The 22738-nt window shown below is 39.0% G+C and overlaps 1 protein-coding gene across 2 annotated transcripts; it reads left to right on the top strand.

Moving 5' to 3' along the window:
* The first annotated feature begins 173 nt into the window (after positions 1-173).
* Positions 174-21032, top strand: TNFSF4 (tumor necrosis factor (ligand) superfamily, member 4). Of its 2 annotated transcripts, none has more exons than XM_004688123.2 (3): positions 174-326; positions 17511-17559; positions 19019-21032. In XM_004688123.2, exons 1-3 carry the CDS (start codon positions 174-176, stop codon positions 19402-19404), a joined length of 588 nt encoding a protein of 195 aa, XP_004688180.1. In that variant the 3' UTR covers positions 19405-21032. The 2 variants fall into 2 exon arrangements, with proteins under 2 accessions (XP_004688180.1, XP_012584411.1); XM_012728957.1 differs by lacking the exon at positions 174-326 and adding an exon at positions 1744-1988.
* Positions 21033-22738: the final 1706 nt, after the last annotated feature.

Raw genomic sequence — 22738 nt, 5'->3', positions numbered from 1 at the left:
AGTCCATTCTGCTCTTTCAATTGCCTCTTATCTCTGGTCCTGGGACCTCTGTCTATTTTCTGATTGATACACTTTGTTTTGCCCTCATCTACTCCTTTGTAGCAAATAGGTCAGTCCTTGCTCTTATTCTCCTTTACCATACTTTTCATCTTCCTTGCATCCAGACTGTGAAGATGGAAAGGGTCCAACCCCTGGATGAGAATCTGGAAAACGCAGCCAGGAGGAGATTCCCAAGTAACAAGCTATGGTTGGTGGTCTCCGTGACTCAGGGGCTGGGGCTGGTCCTGTGTCTCATATACATCTGCCATCACTTCTATGCTTCCCAGGTAAGATGTAACACTCAGCACTTGGTTTTCTTCAACTCACGCTGTTGGCAGCCCCAACAGCTGCAAACGGTCACATGGAAATGATCGGATGCCAAAACTGTTGAGTTATTTTCCTGTTCCCCTCAGCGACTGTTAAGTATCAAGACCCTCCTGTCTCTTCCTTCCCTCTTTTCGGTCCACATAATGGTGGGGCTCCGTGGAGCTAGACAAGGGCTTTGGGATGACTCTTTGCCATGTAAAAGCACTGTATACCTTTTCAAGCTGTCACTTGAAAGCTCTGAGTTAGTGATAGACTTGATTTATCTATTCTGCTAATGAGCAGAGAATAAATAGAAAAAGGAAACAGGAAAGAGAACAGTTCTACTTTCTCATTATCTAGACACTCTAGGACATTTGCTTTGTGAAAATGCTGAAGCTGTCAATATTAAGTTCCTTTAAATGCTAACTTATGCATTTTAAGGGCAAAGGTGCGTGTGTGCTTGTGTGTGTACACGCATGTGTAAACAGCGACTGACAACTGAGTCAGGTATTGCTTCACACAATCTTTACCAATCAGAACTTACAGACATCGCTTGGTCTTTTTCCAGTCTGTCCAGTGCCTTAAATATTGGGTGATCACCTCTTTGGTATTTTTCCCCATTAATAAATCTACTACCCATTTCCTCTTTTTCTTTATTCTGGCCTTTTGGACATTATTTTTTGCTTATTTACTTCTTCATCTCTACAAGCATTAACTCCAAAGGACATCCTTGTTTGCAGGACACACCACTGAAAAGAAATACATGTGTTCTCTCTCTTTTATCTGTCGGGGCTAGTCTGAGGATTCTTATTTCTCTGGCAGGTTGATTTTGGGTTAGAAAACTCCTCAGTAAATGTGAGGCAATATGAGTTTTTACTTCTGATGGGCATGTCAGAAAAGGGTTGCCCCAAGCGGAATCAGGATACGATGAGCACAGTCCCAGTGATGCCTGGGCTTGTCTTTGCCTACAGGAAATAGGGGGTTTTGGTGCACAGAGTGTGGTTGTGATCACTGTACCACAGAGAGGTCCCGTGTCCCCAGATTCCAGCAGCGTAGCCGGTATTACGCTCAAGTCTGCACACTAGTGTGAAGAACACATCTGTCCTCTCCTATCGCAAGTTTCTTTTTTTGTGTAGAGCCCTTTGAGTGACATTAGAGTAGGCAATTTGGGGAGAGGAGCTGTGTGTCCATGGCAGGATGCCCAAGATATAGACCGGAACGAGGCTCTTCCGAGAAGAAAACAAAGAGAGTAACCAAAATAGAACAGCTGAGTGCCTTCATCAGGTCTAGGAGCTCTGAAAGTGCTTTTTCAAAAAAACCACAGTGATACATATTTCCTCACACTGTGGGATGATAAAAAGACAGGACAGATGGCTCGAGTGGAGGATAAACAATTGCACTAGGGCACTCAGCAAGGAAGGGCAAAAGGTAAAGCCAGTTGGTGGCAGGGCTGCCTGAACTATCAATAACCAGAGGACGCGAAGAAGGGCAGGGGTCTTTTCTGGCAAGACATCTAGCAATTCTGTGACAGAATCTGGAAGGCAATGACTACGGGTTTCCAGAATACTAGAATTCACAATGAACCAGTCGCTGGGACCAGCTTTCTCTAGGGTCCTGGAACAAATGGAAGAAAGACATGGCAGGTATGTTAGAGCTGTTTGCTCAAGAAACATTCTCTGTATACCCCAGATACAGATAGCTTTGGACCCAGATTCTTGAAATTCTTCACCTAGCATTAATGTCTTTTAAAAAATTACTAGCTAGACTGTTTAGCTGTTTAGTTAATGTAATTTCTTCTATATTACATTCTTATAATGTAATGTAAGGACACAATGGGTCCTTTATTTCATCTCAATACTTTATTAGGAAGGAGGCTAGCATAGCCAGGACGTGTGTGTTCTTCCTGAACACTTTGTAAAACAGTGATGGCAGCAGTGTGTGTATGGTGAGGGTGACAGAGAATATTTGAAAGAGAAGGTTGTAGAGTAGCTTTTGAAAAAGGCACATAGATACAGACTAACTTGATCTATAGACTAAACTCATCTATGAGTTGGAATTTTGGTTGATATATGGGTAGGTGGTGATGCAAATCAAACCTCTACTTTCATAAGATAATGTTACAATGAAGTGCATAGGTGGTAAAAATAGAGCTGAAATGAACATTACTTAGCCAGTCAAATTGAATCTCTTCTATTGTAGGAGAATGGTATTTGGAGAAGAATGATTTTCCTTTACTTCTTAAGATTTAACTTTTACCCTTAGAAAATAATTGCCTAGAGATGATCCTATAAAAATTAATCTTTGTCATATTCTACTTGAGAATCAACTTACCCTCCTATCAAATTTATTTAGTAATCTCTGTTTTCTCATTATTGTGTTTTAGTTTTATTAACTTCATAAGAGGAGGAAGTTTTCATTTTTGAAATATGCTGGAAAAAGATAGCTGTTATCCACCCTGTATTCACTTCCCTCTTTGGGCCTTGATTTTCCTTATTTGTAACTTTAGGCAATTGGATCAAATGATCAGGAAAGATATTTTGCAACTGAGAGTCTTGTGAGTTCTTCCATATATATATATGTATATATATATATATATATATATTCATAGGAATAGACATGTGGATTTGAGCAACACAAAATATAAATAAGAAGAGTTTCGTATCTAAATTTATGGATTTCATAGTTCTTAAGAAGGGACTGGAGGAAGTAAAATTTGCCCATATATTAGTTTTCTGTACTTATTTGTATACTGTGTATATATCTAGCCTATTTGGGGTTAGAAAATACCTTATTTGGAAAGGGAGAAGTAGATTCACTATAACAAACCCCTATAACAAAGCTCCTGAGAGCTTCTGTCATCAAAATCAATACACACTGTTTGGAAATTTGTTGGAATTGCTGGTTAAAGGATCAGGCTTCTAGTGTTAGCTGTGAGTTCAGGAAAAAGCTAACCTATGAGGTGAGAAGATTTAGTAAATTTGTATTACTTTTACTTATAGTACTATATAGATGTGAGGTCTTTTTAAGTCATCATTCTTATCACTTTTGGATACAGGGGAAAATAAAAATGAAGGGCTATTGGAAAGTGAACTGACCAGTTCCATGTCAATGACGGCTATAATAGAACTTACTATTTATTGGTGAATGTGGACCTTTGTTTGATTGCTGAGAAAGAAAAAGGCATTTTTGCCAGAAGAATTTTTCTCTAATGAGCTCAATCTAAATGTGTTTCTATATAACTTGACAACTTTTTAGAAATTTATTCTTTTATAACGTGCAAATAAGATGATTTTCAATGCAACTAAATTTACATTTCATAAGCAAACTGTATGGGAATTAAATCTCTGTAGCATTTAACTGATATGTCATTAAGTATTTTGAGGCTCTTAAAGGAGGTTCTAAGGAAAATGCAAAGACTCACTGGATTTTTTGAGCAAGTATCAAAAGTATTTAATACATGAGAAAATATAAACCCTAGGAGGTAGAACCTAGGAATGGTGGTGATAGTGCAACTGCTATTAGCAGGAAGATTAGAAGTTCTTTACATAAGTAAGAGGGATGGGGTGCTTGACTAGGGACAGAAGGTTTTCCAGGAAGAATAGCAAGTTGTCCAGAATGGTTCAATTTTGAGTGTTTGTGGGAACATGGTAGAAGATGAGGATGAAAATCTAGGTGGAGGCATATCACAAACGTATTGTGATATGGCTCATTGTGGCTCATTCGAAGGGAACACACTTCATTCTATTCGAAGCAAAAGAAGACACAGGAAAAATCACAGAACTGTTGCTTCTGTTTGTCTATATATTGGCAAATACAGAAAGTGAATCTAAACTCACATAGCACTAGGGGGCACCATAGTAAAACTAACCATGATGCAATCTTTTAGAAGTGAACCTGCCCTCTTTTCCTGAGGTTTAGAAAATTTCTCAGGAAGCCAAGTGTTTATCTACTTAGAAGATAACAAACATTAGCAGGCACCAATAATGGTTCACTATTGATAATAATGATACTTTGTAAATAAAAAAATCTAGATATAAGTTCTCACCTCAAATAGTCAAACTAAGACAGAGTAATAATTTGGATGGGGATTGTTCCGGAAATGCCACAATATACACATGTATGTGAACAAATAAAGTCACACAGAGAGGGGCTGGGAAGCAGGAAGGCTCTTGGCATAGAGCTAGCAATATATCCTTCCTCTTCCTTTTCTCTGATTTCAGGTCCTCCTTCTGGACCTCAGTAAAACTAGTCATGCCTATGGTTCACCACTCTGTCCTCCTTTCAGATATGTTTCTTTTAAGAGCAATTACTCTTGGGCCTTTCACTCTCAGAGAACATGCAGCTCCTCACCCACTTCCCGGGTTCTCCAATCATGAAAAATAAAATGTTAAAGTTCTGGAGTCATTTAGGTTAGAGGAGCCAGGCAACATGTTATTATTTAGCTTGTGAAAAGAAACGAGTGAATTACATGTAGAAAGGTCTTAGCCTATCCCCCTCCCTTCTCCTCCCCTCCCCTCCCCTCTGCAACTGATGAAATATTTTGTAGTGTCAGGATGAAATAGGATACTGGGAAATCCTATGCCTTATTTATTATGTTTATAGCCATTTATACTTTATATATATATATACACACACACACACACACACACATTTTCATTTTCAAATGGAGGAATTACAACACTTTCTTGCACATGAGTACCACACTAAAAAATGTTTGGAGGAAGTCCTGGAGTATAAAAAAGGGTGCTCTGGGCTAGGAACTAGTTTAACCCAATTGTTAAGCTTTTTTTCCTGGTTTCATTCCTTTAGGGTTATTTTAATCATTTCTAAGATTGGAATTTGGTACTGTGAGGAGCAAGAATTGTCCTTAAGAGCTTTGCAAGTGCTGAGATGATATGATGAATGAACATGTTTCCATAAATGTACCAATAAAACATTTATCTTGGAGTACATATACACACGTGTTCACACATACCCCATAACTCAGAACACATACCCTAGTTAAGCTTGACCTTAATTTCATTAACCATGATTTCCCTACTGCAATTTTTAGGACTACAAAAAATCTTGAATTAAATCTGACCCTTTTTGGACATTAATTTCTAGTTAACAGTTCATGTCTGCACTAGAGAACAAAGAAAGAATAAAGGAGAGGATTTAAGAGTGTTGAAAGTTTAATTTGGTTCCATGTCTGAAAGTAGCTTGGAGTTCTAAAATTCTAGACTTTGAATACACGAGTCACTGCCTCCTTTCCCCTCCCTTTGATGTATTTCATCCAGTTCTCCAATGACTTGGCTGCTAAAGAGGACAGAAAACTTTACAGTAGTCCCCACTTAGATAAGTGTTTCACTTTCTGCATTTCAATTAGCTGCAGGCAACTAAGGCCAGAAAATACTACATGCAATAAGATATTTTGAGAGAAATCCATATTCACAATAATTGTTCTATTATTATTATTATCTTAATATATCTAATTTGTAAATTAGATTTGTAGGTATTAATTATAGGCAAACACAATGTATACAAACACATTTAAATACACACACACACACACACACACACATGCATAGTTCAGGAGCAACCACGGTTTTGATACCAGAAAGGGAGAGGACATGAGGACCTGATCTCAGCTTCCACCAAAACAGGTAGATAAGAAGGGAGCAAAAGAGCTGCTGTCCACTGATCCACCTGCTGGGATTTGAAGGATGGGCCCAGGGGCCCTGCTCCTGAGCCTGGGGGAGGGCTCTTCAATCTTTAGTCAAGATTGAAGAGGATTCTACAGACACCAGTGAGGGCAGGCAAGGCAACAGTGTTTATTGCTTAAAGCAAGAATTCGGAAAGAGAGATGTAAGGAACCCTCTCTGGCCATGAGAGACCCTCTGAGTTGCCACGTCTAGAGGTGTGTCTTAGCATAAGGGCCAGGGTGTTGAGAACAAAGGAGTGAAATTTTATTGGCTGAGAAGGCAAGGAGCATGGACTTGGCTGATATCCACTTGTCTGTCTGTGGTCCATTTACTGTTGTTAACTGCCAGCCAGCTGCAGCTCAGAGCTCCCAAGAACAATCTCATGGGAGATCATCTCATGGGGGCCATTGCCTGCAGCTCCAGAGAAGTGGTCTGCTCTCAGGGTCTGTAACTCCTTTCTTTTGCAACAGCTAACTTGATAAGTTGTAAGGAAGTATATTATGAATGCACATGTTGGGAAAAACAATTCACCAAGGAAATACATGACAGCAGGCATTGGGGCCTACAGTCATTGAGTTTGGTACACATTTTGTTTACCGAACTATGGGAACAGTGATTTTCTGTCCTTGAGTCCTGTCCTGTCCTTGTACTGGGACCTTTCCTGTCTCACTTTTAAGTCTTCACTGAGGGTCTTAGAAGGCAATATTCTTTGTAGACAAGCGGGAACTATAATATTTTGTAGAGACATGTGATCTAGTTCATAATATTAGAAATACTGGGGATATGGGGATATGACTGGCACAATTTTTTCCCTTTTCATTGTCACTTTCATTCTGAAATGCACCTTAAGTAGATTATCTTATACATGTTTGTTGTCTAACTTTGATAAAGTATAAATGTTACTTAAAGTACTGACCGACAGAAAAATGGACAAATAAATCCAAACCTCAATTCATCCAGTACTAATTTAATCAGTGAGTGGATAGAAAATCTTCACCTCCCCCCCTCCCAAAGCAATGAACTGTAAAAGAGGGGTCCAGCAAGTTTCCACACATACTCTTGGGTGGAAACCATAGCACAAATCTAAGAACCAGCTAAGCAGCATCAAAGATCAGGATGAAATGATAATTATTATTACAAGAATTATAAACAAGAGCCAAAATTGTCCTCAAAGTAAAACACCGTGTTACGTTATGATATAAATTGTAAAAAATACATGTTATAGTTTAGTAACAGCATAGTTACTTGAATTATTTATTGGATGCTTAATGTTTTTAGCTTGCTTGCAACGTCCCTGAAGATCTTAGCCTGGGCCTGTGTATGGTGTAATGAAGACTGACACTCCAAGCTCTTTTGAGGGGGTTAGTAAAGGGGACAGACTGAAGTGTGTCATTCCTGGAGCTACATGTCATAACAATCTCTTACATTTCCCTACTTTTGCCCTCAGTTCTTCACCATGATCATGAAGAAAGATAAATTCCCATTTACCCTTTGATAAAGAGGAAATTTGAGAAATTAGACTTAGGTTGACATAGAAAGGTCAAATTAGAAAGGAAGGCTAGATTTGAATTCTTGTCATCTCTTTCCACCACTTGGCCCTGATGCCATGACTCTAAACTATGAATTTTGACTGGCTATTTAAATTTTTCCTTTTCTGATATTTGTAGCTTTTTTTTTTTTAAAGATTTATTTATTCATACAGAACTGGGGTACAGGCCAGAGATGTGGAGGGTGAGAGACTTCACCAGAGACAGAGTGGGGAGCAGAACAGGCAGATCGACAAAGTACACTGCTCAGGGGAGCAGTGGGCGGGTCAGGAGAGGTCTGCCACACCAGGTGGATTCCTCTGGGGCAGGCGGGAATCGAACTCATGCGGAAGTGGCTTAAGCTTCTTAGTGCTGTACTTTAATCCACTGCCCCACCAGGAAGGTCCCCTGATATTTGTAGCTTTTGAAGAAAAATGGAGGGAACGATATGACTGGACAGAAAGAAAAAGGTTTTTAAGAAAAAGTCTTTAAATCAATTTACACAATGGTAGAAAAACATGCCAATGAAACTTTAGGGATCACATATTTTATAGATTATGTTTATAAAACAGAGCATTGCATATGCATTGTATTCATAGAAGAAAAATGGAATGTTGATTTGCAAACTAGCTTATCATTTATTCTCTCTGAACCTTCCTTCCTCTCTCCTCCTCCTCCATCTCTTGCTCTGCAGCTGCATCATCCTAAGCTCTGCTTCTACTTTCTCCTGAGTTCATCCTTCCTATGTCTATCTCTGTGTCTTCTCTTCTAATGATACCAGCCATCCTGGATTTAGGCCTCATGTTAATCTACTAGACCTCAAGTCATCTAAACTAATTACATCTGCAAAGTCTACTTCCCAAGAAGGTCACATGCTAAAAATTCCAGGTAGACACTATAAACAACTTATTTTTTTTACGTATTCAACTGTACATAGTCTCAGTTGGGACCACAGCACAGGTGGAAGATTCATTGCACAGGTGGAAGATTCATTGCACAGGTGGAAGATTCATTGCCAGAGATACACTTGATTATTTACTAACAGTCAAGGGAGTCATTTGGGGTCTACTGTGTATTAAAGATTGCCTTATCACCCAGTCCTTTGGAATTTCTCTTTTGTTTGTTGGGACTTGCCTTGTCTCTGACATGGAGAAGTGCTTAGACACAGCTCACTCTACAGAGTGAATAAACACAGCTCGATCTGCCATCTTAATTGAGGTTAAACATCAAGATGGGGAAATTAGGAACTGGGGAAGGGAAAAGAATTGTTTTAGACCAAAACCGGAACCTCAGTTATACTATTCTCAGTCCATGGTACTAGGTTGCCTTGTTAAGACAATTGGTCCTCCTTTATAGCAAATAAGATGGGGAATGAGTGACTACAAGTAGATACTGACTATAGTAATTTTAGTGTTTCACTCATGAGTGAATGAGGCAATGTCAAAAATCTGAATACTATATGGTGTTGGCTACAGCCAGTGTGAGATGGGTGACCACATACCCAATAGCTAAGGATGAGGCATAGCGTAGAGGGTAAGTTGCAGTTTAGCTCAGCAAACATTCATTTAATGAATGTCAATATGTTTGAGGCATTGTAGGATGTATCGTAATGTGAATACATTGCAAAGGTATCTTCCTGGGCTAAGTTGCTATAAGGATGTTATGGTGGAAATGTCTCCACAGTGGTGAGGAAGAGAGTTCTTAGAAATGTTTTGAAAGTACTGTCAGTGACTCTGAGGTCTTTCCCAATTAATATGGAAAGGGAAACTCAGATATATGAAAAGCTTCTTGAGGCTATCAGAATTGGTTGCACTAGTTCAGTCTCACAAAACTGTGAAGGTCTTTTATGTCATATGAATCCTTGGGATACACTGCTTGAGATTCCGAGGAGTCCGTCAATTCTGATATGAGAAAAGGACACTGCAATTCTTGTTCTGAGATTGAGAGAAGAGAGTAAGTAAATAGGGGGTCTGTCTGATGAGTAGTCATTGCTAGATAAATTTGACAAGAAAATTGTAGGTAGTTACAGAGAGAAAGCTATATTTGGATATCAAACAGGCTGCAGAGAAAAGAATAAAAGGGAGAGATTGCAAAGCAAAGACGTTGGCATAATGGTGAAGGATGGAGATGGAGAAAGAGAAGGTTTGGGATGATAATTAAAATAACTTTGCTTTATGTTGATTAAATCCCAACAGACTATTCAACAAGGTTTACTAATCCACACACATTTGTCTCTAAGAATTGTAACTTCTGGGCTAAGATTTTCTGAGTTAGGAAGACTTCTTGGCGAAAGTACGTTGTCCATTCCTCCTACTCCTTACTCTGTGTGTGGTTCTGAAATTCCCTCATCAAGAGCAGGGACTATCTCTTTGCAAGGAGGTTCTGTACACTGAGGACACATGGAATTCATTATACTGGGAGGCTTCCTTTCCAGTTTACTGTACTGGGTAAATATGGAAAATTCCCTCTTTTCTGAGGCACTTTGAAACACTGCCTAGGATCACATGAGATTATGCTTTCACGATCTCTCAGCTCTCCTCTGACTGACATGAACCCCAAGATGGAGAAAGGAGAGGTTATCATCCCAGTGAAGGTGGCACAGTGAACGAGGGAACCCCTATCACAGATCTATTACCCCACCTTGGCCCACTGAACTCTAACCCCAGCCCACTTCTACCCAGACCGTGACATTGTGGCTTAGTAGCAAGCGAGGAAGGGCAGGGCCCACAGAAAATGCAGAGCCACCTTCCTGCTTTCATACCTGATGAATATCTTTGCCTGCTGCCAGATGGTTCTTTTCAGGACGATTATCAAATGACGAGTATCAGTATAAGGTTGGCAGCCTCATGCCACATTCCAGTGCATCAGAATTAGAAACTTATGCTCCCCAAAGGTGAGTTCTTGAAGCAAATCATCACCTTCTTGGGAATATGGCACAGGCTGCTGGTAAATCCTAGACACCAGACATTTCTTTCTTTTTCCCATTTCTTCCTTTTTCCCATTTCTTCTTCTTCTTCTTTTTTTTTAAGACTTAACTTAAAAAAATTTATTTATTATTTATTGGGGTGTAGGCAGAGGAGGGGGGTAAGAGTATTCACCAGAGACAGAGTGGAGAACAGAACAGGCAGAATGACTGAAATATACTGCTGAGGGGAGCAGTGGGAGAGACAGAACAGGTCTGCTGCGCCATACGTGAGTCAGCTCCCTGGCTGGGGATTGAATTCAGGTTGTGGCAGCAAAAACACTGAGACTAATCCCTAAGTGTCTAGGGAGTCCCTTTTATTCTTTTTTCTTTTTTTTTTTTCAATTAATTTTCTTACATCTTTGTTCATTTTTGTACAGTGATTGGCTTATTCCACCAGGTGTAGCCACATAGTTCTGCTGCTCTATCACCCATGAACCACCACTATATTCCTTGTATACTTCCCTTCAGTTTTGATTTCCCTTCCTCTCCCCTGCTGTACGCCTCAGATCTACTGGCAGCTTGCTAACTTTGTCTTTGTCTTGACCTTTTGTTTGGTTTCTCTATATTCTGCAAATAATTGAAACCATCTGACATTTATCTTTTTCCACCTGACTTATTTTGGCTAGCATAACCCCTTATAGCTCCATCCAGGTTGCAGCAAATGGCACGAGTTTTTCCTTTTTGATCATCGACTAATGCTCCATTTCTTATCTACGTCCTTCAACAGCTCAGCATTCAGGGTGCTAAGAGAGGCACATAAAGGACCTACTTCTGATTCTTCTTGGTAGCACCTACTTTGTGTTTGGTGATGGACTTGCTGCCCTTTGCCAGCACAGTTGGACCCAATCAACCCCCACTAAAGATTGTGCCAACCTGTTCTATGCAGGCACACTTTGGGGCTGACTAAAGGATTTATTGCTGGAGGAGAACTAAGTGTTTTGCGATTATGAGTATTAAATACCAGTATTTTATTCTTGTTTAGTATTATTATTGAAAATAATCCAAATTAATCTTAATCCCTCAGAAAAAGGGGTTCTTTATTCTCATGATAAAAGGAAGATCTGTTTTCATGATCCTGGAGTTCAAACAAACCCAAATTAAAACCTGTTTATTCTTAAGAAAGTTCTGAATGGCACTGATTCTCATTCCCTATCTGTAAAGCATACCTAATTATTACCCCTATTTCACAGGGTTACTTTAAGCAGCAAATGAGATAATGCCTTTGAAAAAGAGTAACAGTGCATCCCATTTTGTAAGTTTTCAGTATATTTTTATTGTCTTCTGTGAACACATCAAGAATGTTCCCATTTCTAGACTTTTCTTGAGTTAAATGTCTTTTGTTTGTCCATGTGTCTTTCCTCCTTGAACTGCCACAGCCTGCAGGGACCTTTCATTTCTAGGGTGTCCTTTGGCATACATTTTCAGTTGGTTTCTTAACAAAGTTTTTATATAGTAGGGTTCTTCCCCAGTTTTTGTCAAAAGTAAAAATTGTGTGTTCTATCTGGTGCTCCCAGAGTTGAATGTAATGCCTGCCCAACATCAAGTACTTGGTAATTGTTGATGCTGTTCTAAACCAGCAACTGGTATGACAATCATATTAATGAACTGATATTTACAGCAGAACAAACATTTTTCAAGAACCAATTTTGGAGGAGACATGCATTTTGCCAAAGGCAAGGCTGAATATACATTCTCTGGGTTTAGACCTTGAGAGGTTCAGAGTTTAGTGCAGTAACCCTCAAATCCTTAAACTTGGATGCTTGTAAAAATTCAGATTCCTGTGTCTATCCAGACTTTTTGAATCAGTCTTTTTTAAATTTTATTATTTTTGCATAGAACTGGGGTATAGCTTCCATGCTTATTGCTGCTCTATTTATAATAGGGAAGATGTGGAATCAACCCAAATGCCCCCAAATAGATGACTGTATTTAAAAGATGTGGTACATATACACAATGGAATAAAAAAAATATTAACTCGTGATTTTTGCAGCAACATGGATGGAACTGGAAGGGATCATGCTTAGTGAAATAAACCAGAAAGAAAAAGAAAAATACTGGGTGGCTTCACTCATAGCAGGAGCATAAAGGATCGGCATGGGGTTGGGGAAGGAAGAGAGAGAAATAGATGTAATATAGTAAAAATGAAAACAATGAACAACTATAAACCAGAATGGGATCAGAACTAGGGTGGGAAGAGTGCACTGGACTATGGTGATGGGCACTTGGGTGAACTGGTGGTAGGAAGCCCATGGGGATTACAATTCAGATAAAAAAAGACACAAAATTAAGAATGATATAAAAATAAAAAATATAATTAAAAAAAAAGTGGGGGTGTAGGCCAGATGGGATGAGAAGATCCACCAGAGACAGCGGGGAGTAGCAAAGGTGGATTTACTAAAATTCACAGTGGGTGAGACAGGAGAGGTCTGCTTACCCTGGTCTGCTCCCTGGCCAGGGACCGTATTCAGGCCATAGTAGTGATAGCATTGAGACTTAACCCCTAGGCCACCAGAGGGATCCAAATAAGCCAACTGTCTGTCTTTTCTTACAATGTTTCTAGGTATGACTAATGCAAATTAGAGTTTGGAAACTAGAACTACAGTTTGGGCTGGCAAAATTCCTGTCACAACTTCAGCTATTCTAAATATGATGCACATGTGTTATTAGATTATTTGGCTAAATATATATAAGCTGCCATATATAAGCTGCCTTCTAAATCCCATGTTGGTTCATTTGTCTTGATTTTATTTACAAGCTTCAAAGCCTGAATCCTGGGCTCCTCCTGTATGTTCTCATGACAAGGTCTTTGTGAAACCATCTCCCTGCCTGTCTGCTGTGTGTGGCAGCTTCTTCTCGAAACTTGGAGTAAGCTATTAATGAAATCTTTATAGCAGTTTCTCTTTACCTCAAATTTGCTTGGGGAGAAAATATCTATTTGTGTGGTAGAATAAAAATTGTAGTGGATTGGAGGGGAGGGTTGAATCCTTTTACTTCTGTGGGCCTCGGTTTCTTTACCTAAAAAATAAAGGTTCTCCTAGAAGATGTTTTCTTTTATATTTCTGGATTCTGAGGCTGTTTCAGAGCTATATGTTGATCCTGGGTGTAGACTTCCAAGAGTTTATAGTTCACCTTTGAGGATGCTTTGGTTTACTTGCATCTTCTAGTTCTAAAATTTCCTTACAGAAAGTCCTCCAGGCTTTTGATATTTTCCATTTACTTTTATTATCTGAGCTGATATGAGGATTTTATCTCTTGACATAGAAAAACGTTTCATAATGATTGTTTTTTGGCAAACTCATAAAGCTCAGTCCTCTTAGAGTATTTCTTTGGGTTATAGACAGACAGAGAGCTGATGTTAGGGACTGTGGTTATTTTTATTGTTTCCTTTATTCATTCCTTCATTCTTTAGTGATCTAATGCTTAAATAGTATTATGCAGAGTAAATAAGACTATGGCATGAATCTGATTTGCTATGGTCATTCAAGAGAAATAGCTGACATTTGTCTACCCTTTGCAGTGTTCAAGCCAGGTGCTAAATATTCACACATATTACCTGGTTCAGTCTGTACAACAATCCCCTGAAATACAGATTTTACTATTTCCAAGATGTGGAGAAATCAGCTAGGTAAAAATGAAACTGAAAATCAGCAATGTAATGTGTTATATGCTATTACAGGAGCAAAGAACCCCACAAATCAGGGATTTGATTTAAGCCTTGATGACAGTAATATTTGGATGTGCCAATTCTGCATTCTTGGCAGACAGGACAAAGGGTGCAAGCACTTTTCCATGAGTCAGGAAAAATACAAGTTGCTTTCACATATCTTTTCTGATTAAAACTTCATAGTCATATCCTTGAATATTCCAATAACAATAGTAATTCATAGTTTTACAGCTATGAAAGGTAAATCTCAGAAATGGTGTATAATGGTTCCAAATTCACCCAACCAGAGAAGTCATAGTCTGAAGGATATTGGACTACTAAGCTTATGCCCTCAGTACCATTCTTCCTGATGCTACAAAAGGGCAAAGCAATTACAGCCACTGTTTAGCTAGAGGGTAAGACACAAAAAGGAAATGTATGACAATAAAGCTTGACAAGGATATTGGAATCAGGTTATTGAGGGCTTTTGAATTGGGCATTGTGGAGGTATAATTGAATAGTAGGCTAGTCACAATGAAGGGAATATATGCAAGGACAAGAGGAAGGGTCATCTTATTTCATTTCACAATATTGCCTATAACTTGATTGTATTGGTGGCAGTAAGAGATTTCTGAGAACATGAAATTTCAGCCACTGACTTCAGAAGGGAACAGGAAGCCTGAGTCTGGAGTTTCAGTAGATGATCTCATGAGAGGAAGTCACGGATGATTTCCTTGCCGTGTCTCAGTTATTATGGTGTCAGAGAATGTCCTTTGGTCACTCCTACTTCACCAGGGCACTTGGAAACATTGGGAAACATCTTTGATTTGCAGGAACCTTTTGAAGATTTTTTTTAAAGATTTATTTATTTATACATACAGACTGGGTACACGCCAGAGGTTCAGGGGCGGCGAGAGGCTTCACCAGAGACAGAGCGGGGAGCAGAACAGGCAGATCGCGAAGTACACTGCTGAGGGGAGCTGCGGGCGGGTCAGGAGAGGTCTACCACGCCATGTGGTCTCCTCCGGGGCAGGCAGGAATCGAACTCATGCGGAAGTGGCTTCAGCCTCTCAGTGTTGTGCTTTAACCCTCTGCGCCACCATGGGGGCCACCTTTTGAAGATTTTTACACAGTCAGTATTATCAAATCAAACGAGGGTTTTTAGGTCAGAGAGTTTGATGGAAAATTTGGGGATGAAGTACTTCATGGTTTTCCCCCCCATTATTAAAATTGATGTAAAGTTGCAATTCTTAAAATTTAAATCGTAAAGAGATACTCTTCAAATATGAAAGAACTAGTGTCTACAGAAACTATGGAATATGCCTAAGACACACTGTACCTGCTGCCCAGAATGCTGCTTGCCAGGTCCTGTCTTCCTTGAATTGCTCCACCGCCTGCTTCTGATTTTAATAACGTGGCCATTCAACTCAGACCAACTGACTCAAAGAGCACTAGGGGCATTTATTAATCAGGGGGTTATGGTGGTTGGGCAGTGTGTCTTTTGAGATGCTTTCTTCCAGAAAACCGCTGAATTGCAACTAAGGGCACTAATTCAGCTGTGCAAGCAATTTAAAAATTGAAAGGTGGAAGACTGTTCAATGAACTGAAGTCAATTCTCTCTCCATGTGCTCACCTCTGAACTAATTTTGCTCTTGAGGCCCAGACACTTGGCAGCGCTCAGAAAGGCTTTCCCTTAATCCTGGTTTCAGCATGAAAAGGTTTGTGATTATACTTATGAGGGAAGTAGGGGATTCCTCATCTGTGTGGGCAGTTCTCCAGTGGAATGCACTTGACTATGTTTGCCAGTATGCCTGGAGCCTGGAAAGAGGGGGTTCCACTTTCCATGGTTGAAAAAAATGATCCTTCCCTGCACCTTTGATGAGAACATCTTGCCAAAAATAACCTTGTGGGAAGAGCTGTTATTCTTGGCAGGCACAATAGGTCTTGTTAGCTTTGATTTACATATTTTGTAGGCAAGTTAAACAGATGGTTCAAAATTTGCAAAATTAAAAAAAGAAAGAGTACTAAAAGTGAGACTGCCTCCCAATCCTGACCGCAGGTTTCCAGTTCTTTACTGCAGATACCATATTTAGAATCACTTTCTTGTGTATGTATTCTTGCCCATGTAAACGTTAATATTATTTTTAGACACAAATGGTAACATACTTCTTAGACGATTCTGATTTTTTTTACTACATACAGTACTTTGTTCCACATTGTTCTTTTAACCACCAAGTTACTGCAGACATTTGATCTACCAGTATTCCTTTCTTCATTGTTTTGCTTCATTCATGCTACTAAATGCTCACTTGGTTCAAGTTGGATTTTTCCAGCTTTTAAAGAGAAGGGAAAGACCCAATATTTTAAAAAGCTACCCTTAAATCTACTCAAAATTAGGTCAGTTTTTATTGGACTCTCTTCCTTTCTTTCTTCTGTTACAGTGAAAGAGCAGCAGACAGAGTTTCCAGAATTAATTTTCTGTGCATTCGGGGCTTTTTGATCACAGTGTTTTTCATGAGGGGCTCTCTATAGCTAGTGGGTTTCTTAAAAAGATGACTATTAAGTGTTCTGTTATCCAAAATAAGAAATTGAGCCTTAGGAAGCCAAAACAGTTTATCAGAGAAGAGTTTACAAATATGAGAACAGACCTCAGATATTAACATGAAAGAACAGAATACTCTTAACTTTTCTTAAGAGATGTTATAGAACGTACCTCAATATGCTAAAGGTCATATATACAGCTAGCATCATAGTCAATGACAAGAAACTGAGTGTCTTTCCCTCTAGGAGCAGACATTGAACAAGGAATCAGTCTCACTACTACTCTTCAACATAGTATTGAAAGCCCTTGCTAGAGCACTGATGCTAGAGAAAGATATAAAAATATCTAAATTGGAAAAGAGCTGAAACTTCTATATACACAGAAACCCCTAAAAACACCACTAAAAACTATTAGAAACAACAAATTAGTAAAGTGGCAGGCTGTACAATCAATAGACAAAAATCTGCTTTTTTCCTATATGCAAATAGCAAGCTAGAAGAAAAAGAAACCAAGAAACCAAGCTCATTTATAGTAGCATTAAAACGACTAAAGACTTAGGAGTAAACTTAACAAAAGAGGGGAAAGGCTTATTCAATAAAAATGTTAAGAAACTAAGCCAAAAAAAAAAAAATAGAGGAAGACACAAGAAAATGGAAAGACACAGGAAGATCTGACATAGTTAAAATGTCCATCTTACCCAAAGTGATATATAGATTCAATGCTTTTCTGTCTCATAGGGAAAGACTATTCAGCTCCATTTGCTCACCTTTTTTCTAAAGATACATCCTTTTTATTCTTCTTTCAGATGTCACCTCAGAATCCTCCAGTTGAAAGTATACAAGTACAGTTTACTGGTAAGTATAGTAAAAACATAGATTCACATTTTTTTAAAAGATTTTTTATCCATGCATACAGAGCTGGATCACAGGCCAGAGGTGCAGGGGCGGTGAGAGGATTCACCAGAGACAGGGTGGGGAGCAGAATAGGCAGATGACGAAGTATACTGCGAGGGAAGCAGCGGGTGGGTCAGGAGATGTCTCCTGTGCTGGGGTGGGGATTGAACTCGTGCTGAAATGGCTTTAGCTTCTTAGTACTGTGCTTTAATCCACTGCGCCACCAGGGAGGACCCTATAGTACAGGATTTTCTACCTTAATGAGATTTGGGAAGTCCCCAAAAATGAAGGCTAGGGGGTAACTTTAACAACCAGGAAAGCATCATTTAGATCCACTGATTCTGTAAACATACTCATTTGTCTATTAAGTTATCCTGAGCCTGAGGGGAAGTATAACTAGCCTTCCATAAATGGCTCTCATTTTCAATTCAAGTATGCCCTCTGGGCCTGGTACAAAGCAAGATTTACTAAATTGTACCCAGCAGTGGGGACTCATTTTTCTTATCACCTGGATATAGGACAGAGTGGTGAGTCTGCAATGTGGTTACTTTGTTATTCAGGATGACATTGGGCTAATGTGGGAGTAAAAGAAATGAAATTTAGGCTTTGGGCTTACATGTAGGATGATCCTACACAAAACTAGTGAAACCATCACTCTGCATCCTTCCCCCCCCTTTCCCTTCTCTGGTGGTAGCAACTCTTCCTAAGGCATTTCAGGAAAAACTAGCAGTAAGCAGACAGAAAGGGAGAAGCAGGTTGTGTTACCGAGCTCTTTCACCTGCATTTACTGAGATGCATCTTACTGAGATGCTTACTCAAAGCAGGGACATTCTCTGCATGGTGACATTGCTAAGCTTATGTGAATGATGGCAGAGGCCAGCAGAGCAGTGAATGCTGTGCATGAGCTCATGGAAGTGCTAAACTGGCACTTCTAGGTGGGATGGAGAGATAGGGAAGAAGTCAATGCAGTGTTTTTGAGTGGAAGTGGTGTGTAGAACCCAAACAAGGGACACTCCTGCCACCTTTAGTCCAGTTTGTCTGTTGATCAAGAAGGGAAACACACAACAGCTCCTAATTCTGAAAAATGAGGGAAATCTCAAAAATTCATGTCTCGCATAGATCTGTTGTGACAATTGACAGTTGTTCTAATTTCTCAGGGGTTGAATTGCAGCTCCATCTGAAACTGTCTTGGACACTGCTGATTAGCTCTGCTTCCTCTTCCATGTCATAGCTAAAGCAAATTCCAAGCCTTATAGAAACACAGTGCTGGCTTCCTTTCAATTCTTAAAATCTCAATAGCTTTATCATCATCTGTTTCTATACATTGTTCCCTGACACTGTGCTACAGAATCAATTTTTATTTATTTGTATATTTATTTATTTACTTACTTATTTGTTCCTTCTTTCTCAAACTCCCTAGAGTGTGAAAACGACAAAGGCTTCATTTTCACATCTACAAATAGTAAGACCATGAAGGTGCAAAACAACTCAGTTATTGTCAACTGTGATGGGTTTTATCTCATCTCCCTGAAAGGTTTCTTTTCCCAGAATATCAACGTCTACCTCCATTACCGGGAGAATGAGGATCCCCTCTTGTCTTACGAGAATGTCCAGTCTGTCAAGACTGTCATAGTGGCCCACCTGGGATACCAGGACAAAGTCTACATTAGTGTGACCACTGACAACACCACCTGTGAAGGCATCCAAGTGAATGGTGGGGAACTGATTCTTATTCATCAAAGTCCTGGGGAATTCTGTGGCAACTGGCCACACTTAAGCCAGACGCCCACACAAAGCCCGAGCTAGGGGTGAGCTATACACTGAGTCTTACTTGTGAGTGCAGGAGTCTTCCCAGCTCAACCTCCGTAAGTGATGACATGGGATGAGACCAGACACACATCCTTCCGAACACTCAGGGATATTTAAAACTTATTTCACATGCCAATTAACTTTATTTATCCTCAAATCTTCTAAGTGACCTAGCACCTTGCAATTGCGTCAAGCTCATTAGGCATCTTTCTGAGAAAGAAAATCAGTGCCTCTTTTTCAAGACACATTGCTTCTATTAGTCAGGAAATTGTCATCATAAACTGACTTACCGAAAAAGACACGTGGCAACTATTGCGAGAAATCTGACATCTGATGTTGTCAAAATGAAGGGGAACAGGAACAGAAGTTAGAAGCCTGTCAAGATGGCAAGGAATGATCCTAGGAAACCAAGGCTGCACCAAAAGATGAAATTTGTTGCAGTTTGCATGTTGCTGAAATACCTCTGTCTTTTGGTGGATTCACAGGAAGAAAACTTCTGAACTGTTATCAGGGTTTAATGAAGAGAGCTGGCTAAGGAATTCTCTCTGTTCTGAGCATTTTTTCTTTACCACTCTGCTTTCACAACATCCATATGTTCTTAAGTAGAAATTTCCCTTCAAAGAATCCTCCTGGGGGCTGTGATGCTATGAAAAATTGAGTCAGTATTTTAAGGGAAATTATGAGGAATTTTTGCAAGTTGGGAGAGTAAGTTAATTTATTGTGGAATTAATCACTATTGTATAAGAGAACAATGAAACTGAACCTCTCAGGGTAAAAGTCCATAGGAATTCTGTCTTGGGAGGAAAACATATTCTTTGCCACAGGTAGGCAAGCAACACGTATGTACCCTCTTGCTTATACTAAAGCATGCACTCTGTCTCATACCTTGTGTACATTTGTCCACACTGCTAGTTTCAAGCCTGAGGCAATTCTATTATCAAATGCAACTTTATTTCAAAAGGCACTGAGAAACTATTATAGTTGATGAAAAGTAATTATTTATCTAGAAATACCATAATATCACATGTGACTTCATACAAATATTTGAGACTAGAAGGTCCAATAGTCACCTGAAACTTCCAAGGGAGTATGGTCCCTTATGTTTAACTTGTTTCACTTAATGTACCAAGTTTATGACATTGTGGATAAATGTGAGTCTTCCTAAGTCAGATTTCCAGGTGGTTTGTAAATTTTCTGTGTTGCAACCTTTACAAATTAAGATTTTTGATCAAATTTCTTTCATGGTAACAAATGTTTCCCAGACATTTAAGTTTAGAGTACTTGGCACATTGTAGACTCTGGGTGGTTCTGTCACCAAAGTAAATCTACTGTGCTTAGTACATTGTATCTTCAGGATCTCCAGAAAGTTGGAAGGCAATTTGTCTTACACTAAATGGTCTCAATTACACTTAGATTTTTGTTTTCTATCTCTTCTTAAGTGTCTATCTCCAACTATATTCCCTCCCTTCCTTTACTTTAATCTGTTATGAAGAGAAGCTAAATAAACATGTTAAATAAAAGGAAGCTAAGTAAAATAAATTGTGTGTGAGTAAGAATAATAAAGCTCTAAGTTACTGCCAACCCACACACATAATCACACTTTCAGTTAAACATTCATGGAGTATCTACTGTGGAACAGGCTTTGGGAGAAATGCTTTACATGAATTGCTCTGAGAAAGATATTCTAACATATTTGTCTTGATTACTTAGAGGATTTAAATATGTGTGTGTGTGTGTGTGTGCGTGCGTGTGTGCTTTTTGTTACTGATTATGTTCATCAAAGTTCCAAGTACTGGATGACTTATATCTATTTTATAAATGTTTATAATTATAGATAATATTTAAGAAATTATGTTTAGTTTTTTTTAGTTTGCCATTTCTAATTTTATTCCTCCTGGGCATGCTCTTTCATACCGAAGTGTAATTATTCTTCAGGTTTGTTTTGGGGTCGTGGCCCCTCCTGTGGGTGACACCTTCCTTGGGTGTACCTGCTCCTATTTTCAGTCAGCCCTTTCTTAGCCATACTGGAATATTTCTGCCATACACCAACCTCATTCCTTCACTCTCCACCCATTCAAATATGCTTGTCTCCTTCATCTTTTCAAAGAGATAATCAACCTTCTCTACGCACAGCAGAGTTCTGTGGAAAAAGAACTGAATGAGAAGTCAGGAGATTGGGCTAATTTTGGTCCAGTCACTAACTAGCCAAGACCCTTGAACAAGGACTTACTCATTTTTGGATTTTACTTTCCTCCTTTGTTCAATGATCATTTTAGAATCCTACTTACATAGTGATAACTGTGAATGTACATACTAAGCATATGTGTATGGTTGCTCTGAGTCAAAATGTGTAAACTTCTCTTTTTATTATATGGATATATGGCTATATATTAATATGTTTTTCTATGGACAAACTAACATCTCCCCTCTGCCTACTTGGTGACTCCTTGAAAAGCAGCTATCATTTTACTTAGTGACTTTCTATTTAGGGAATGACTTAAGGGATTTCAATCTTGGTTCAAATCATAATTTGTTCTCAAGTCTACTGGGCAGGTCCCCAATTTAAAGCAATCATTTTGTATTTAGTTATTTCCTAGCTCCCAGAGAGTCTTAATATTGATACTAATAATATAGTTAATAATAATATTCATATTTACATGGAAACAAATAAAAGACCTCAGAATTTGCTACTAGTAAAAGTGTTGGAGTTTTTATTTATCCTTCTCTTTCTTTCCATGTTATGATCAGCTAATTCTCTGATAAGGGGAGCATGGGGAAAGCATACTGTCTGCTTCCAGTCTGAGCCATTAAAAGTCTTTCCAGAGGATGGATGATGCCAAACCCTATCTTTGACTTTAAAAAGACATTTACTATAAGTCCTAGGTGCTCCTCTTCATGGCTCAAGAGACTGCTCAAGTACAATTCTTTTATATACTGTTCTTTTCTTCCCCTCAGGATTTTTTTGTCTTATTTTTAACCTTAGGATAATATCTTCAAGTAATTACATCTGTAGTTTTAAGAAGAGGTCCCATAGGTGAATGGATAAAGATGTGGTATATATACAAAAAGGAATACTAGTCAGCTATAAAGAGAAATGAAATCTTGCCATTTGTGACAATATGGATGGAACTGATTATGCTAAAGTACAATAAATCAGAAGGAAAAAGACAAATACAGGATGATTTCACTTACATGTGTAATATAGAGAAGCTAAAGAAAGGAAGAGACAAATATTAACTCAAGCAAACCCTAGAAATCTGACTGCAGAATTAAGGTTATCCAGGAAGGGGCAGGTGGGGATTTGGGAGCAAACAGAAAGAAGGTCCGTTTA

The sequence above is a fragment of the Condylura cristata genome, unplaced genomic scaffold (assembly GCF_000260355.1).
Source record: "Condylura cristata isolate star-nosed mole 26May11 unplaced genomic scaffold, ConCri1.0 scaffold00024, whole genome shotgun sequence".
Taxonomy (NCBI): domain Eukaryota; kingdom Metazoa; phylum Chordata; class Mammalia; order Eulipotyphla; family Talpidae; genus Condylura; species Condylura cristata.
This window is presented reverse-complemented; position numbering and strand designations above follow the sequence as displayed.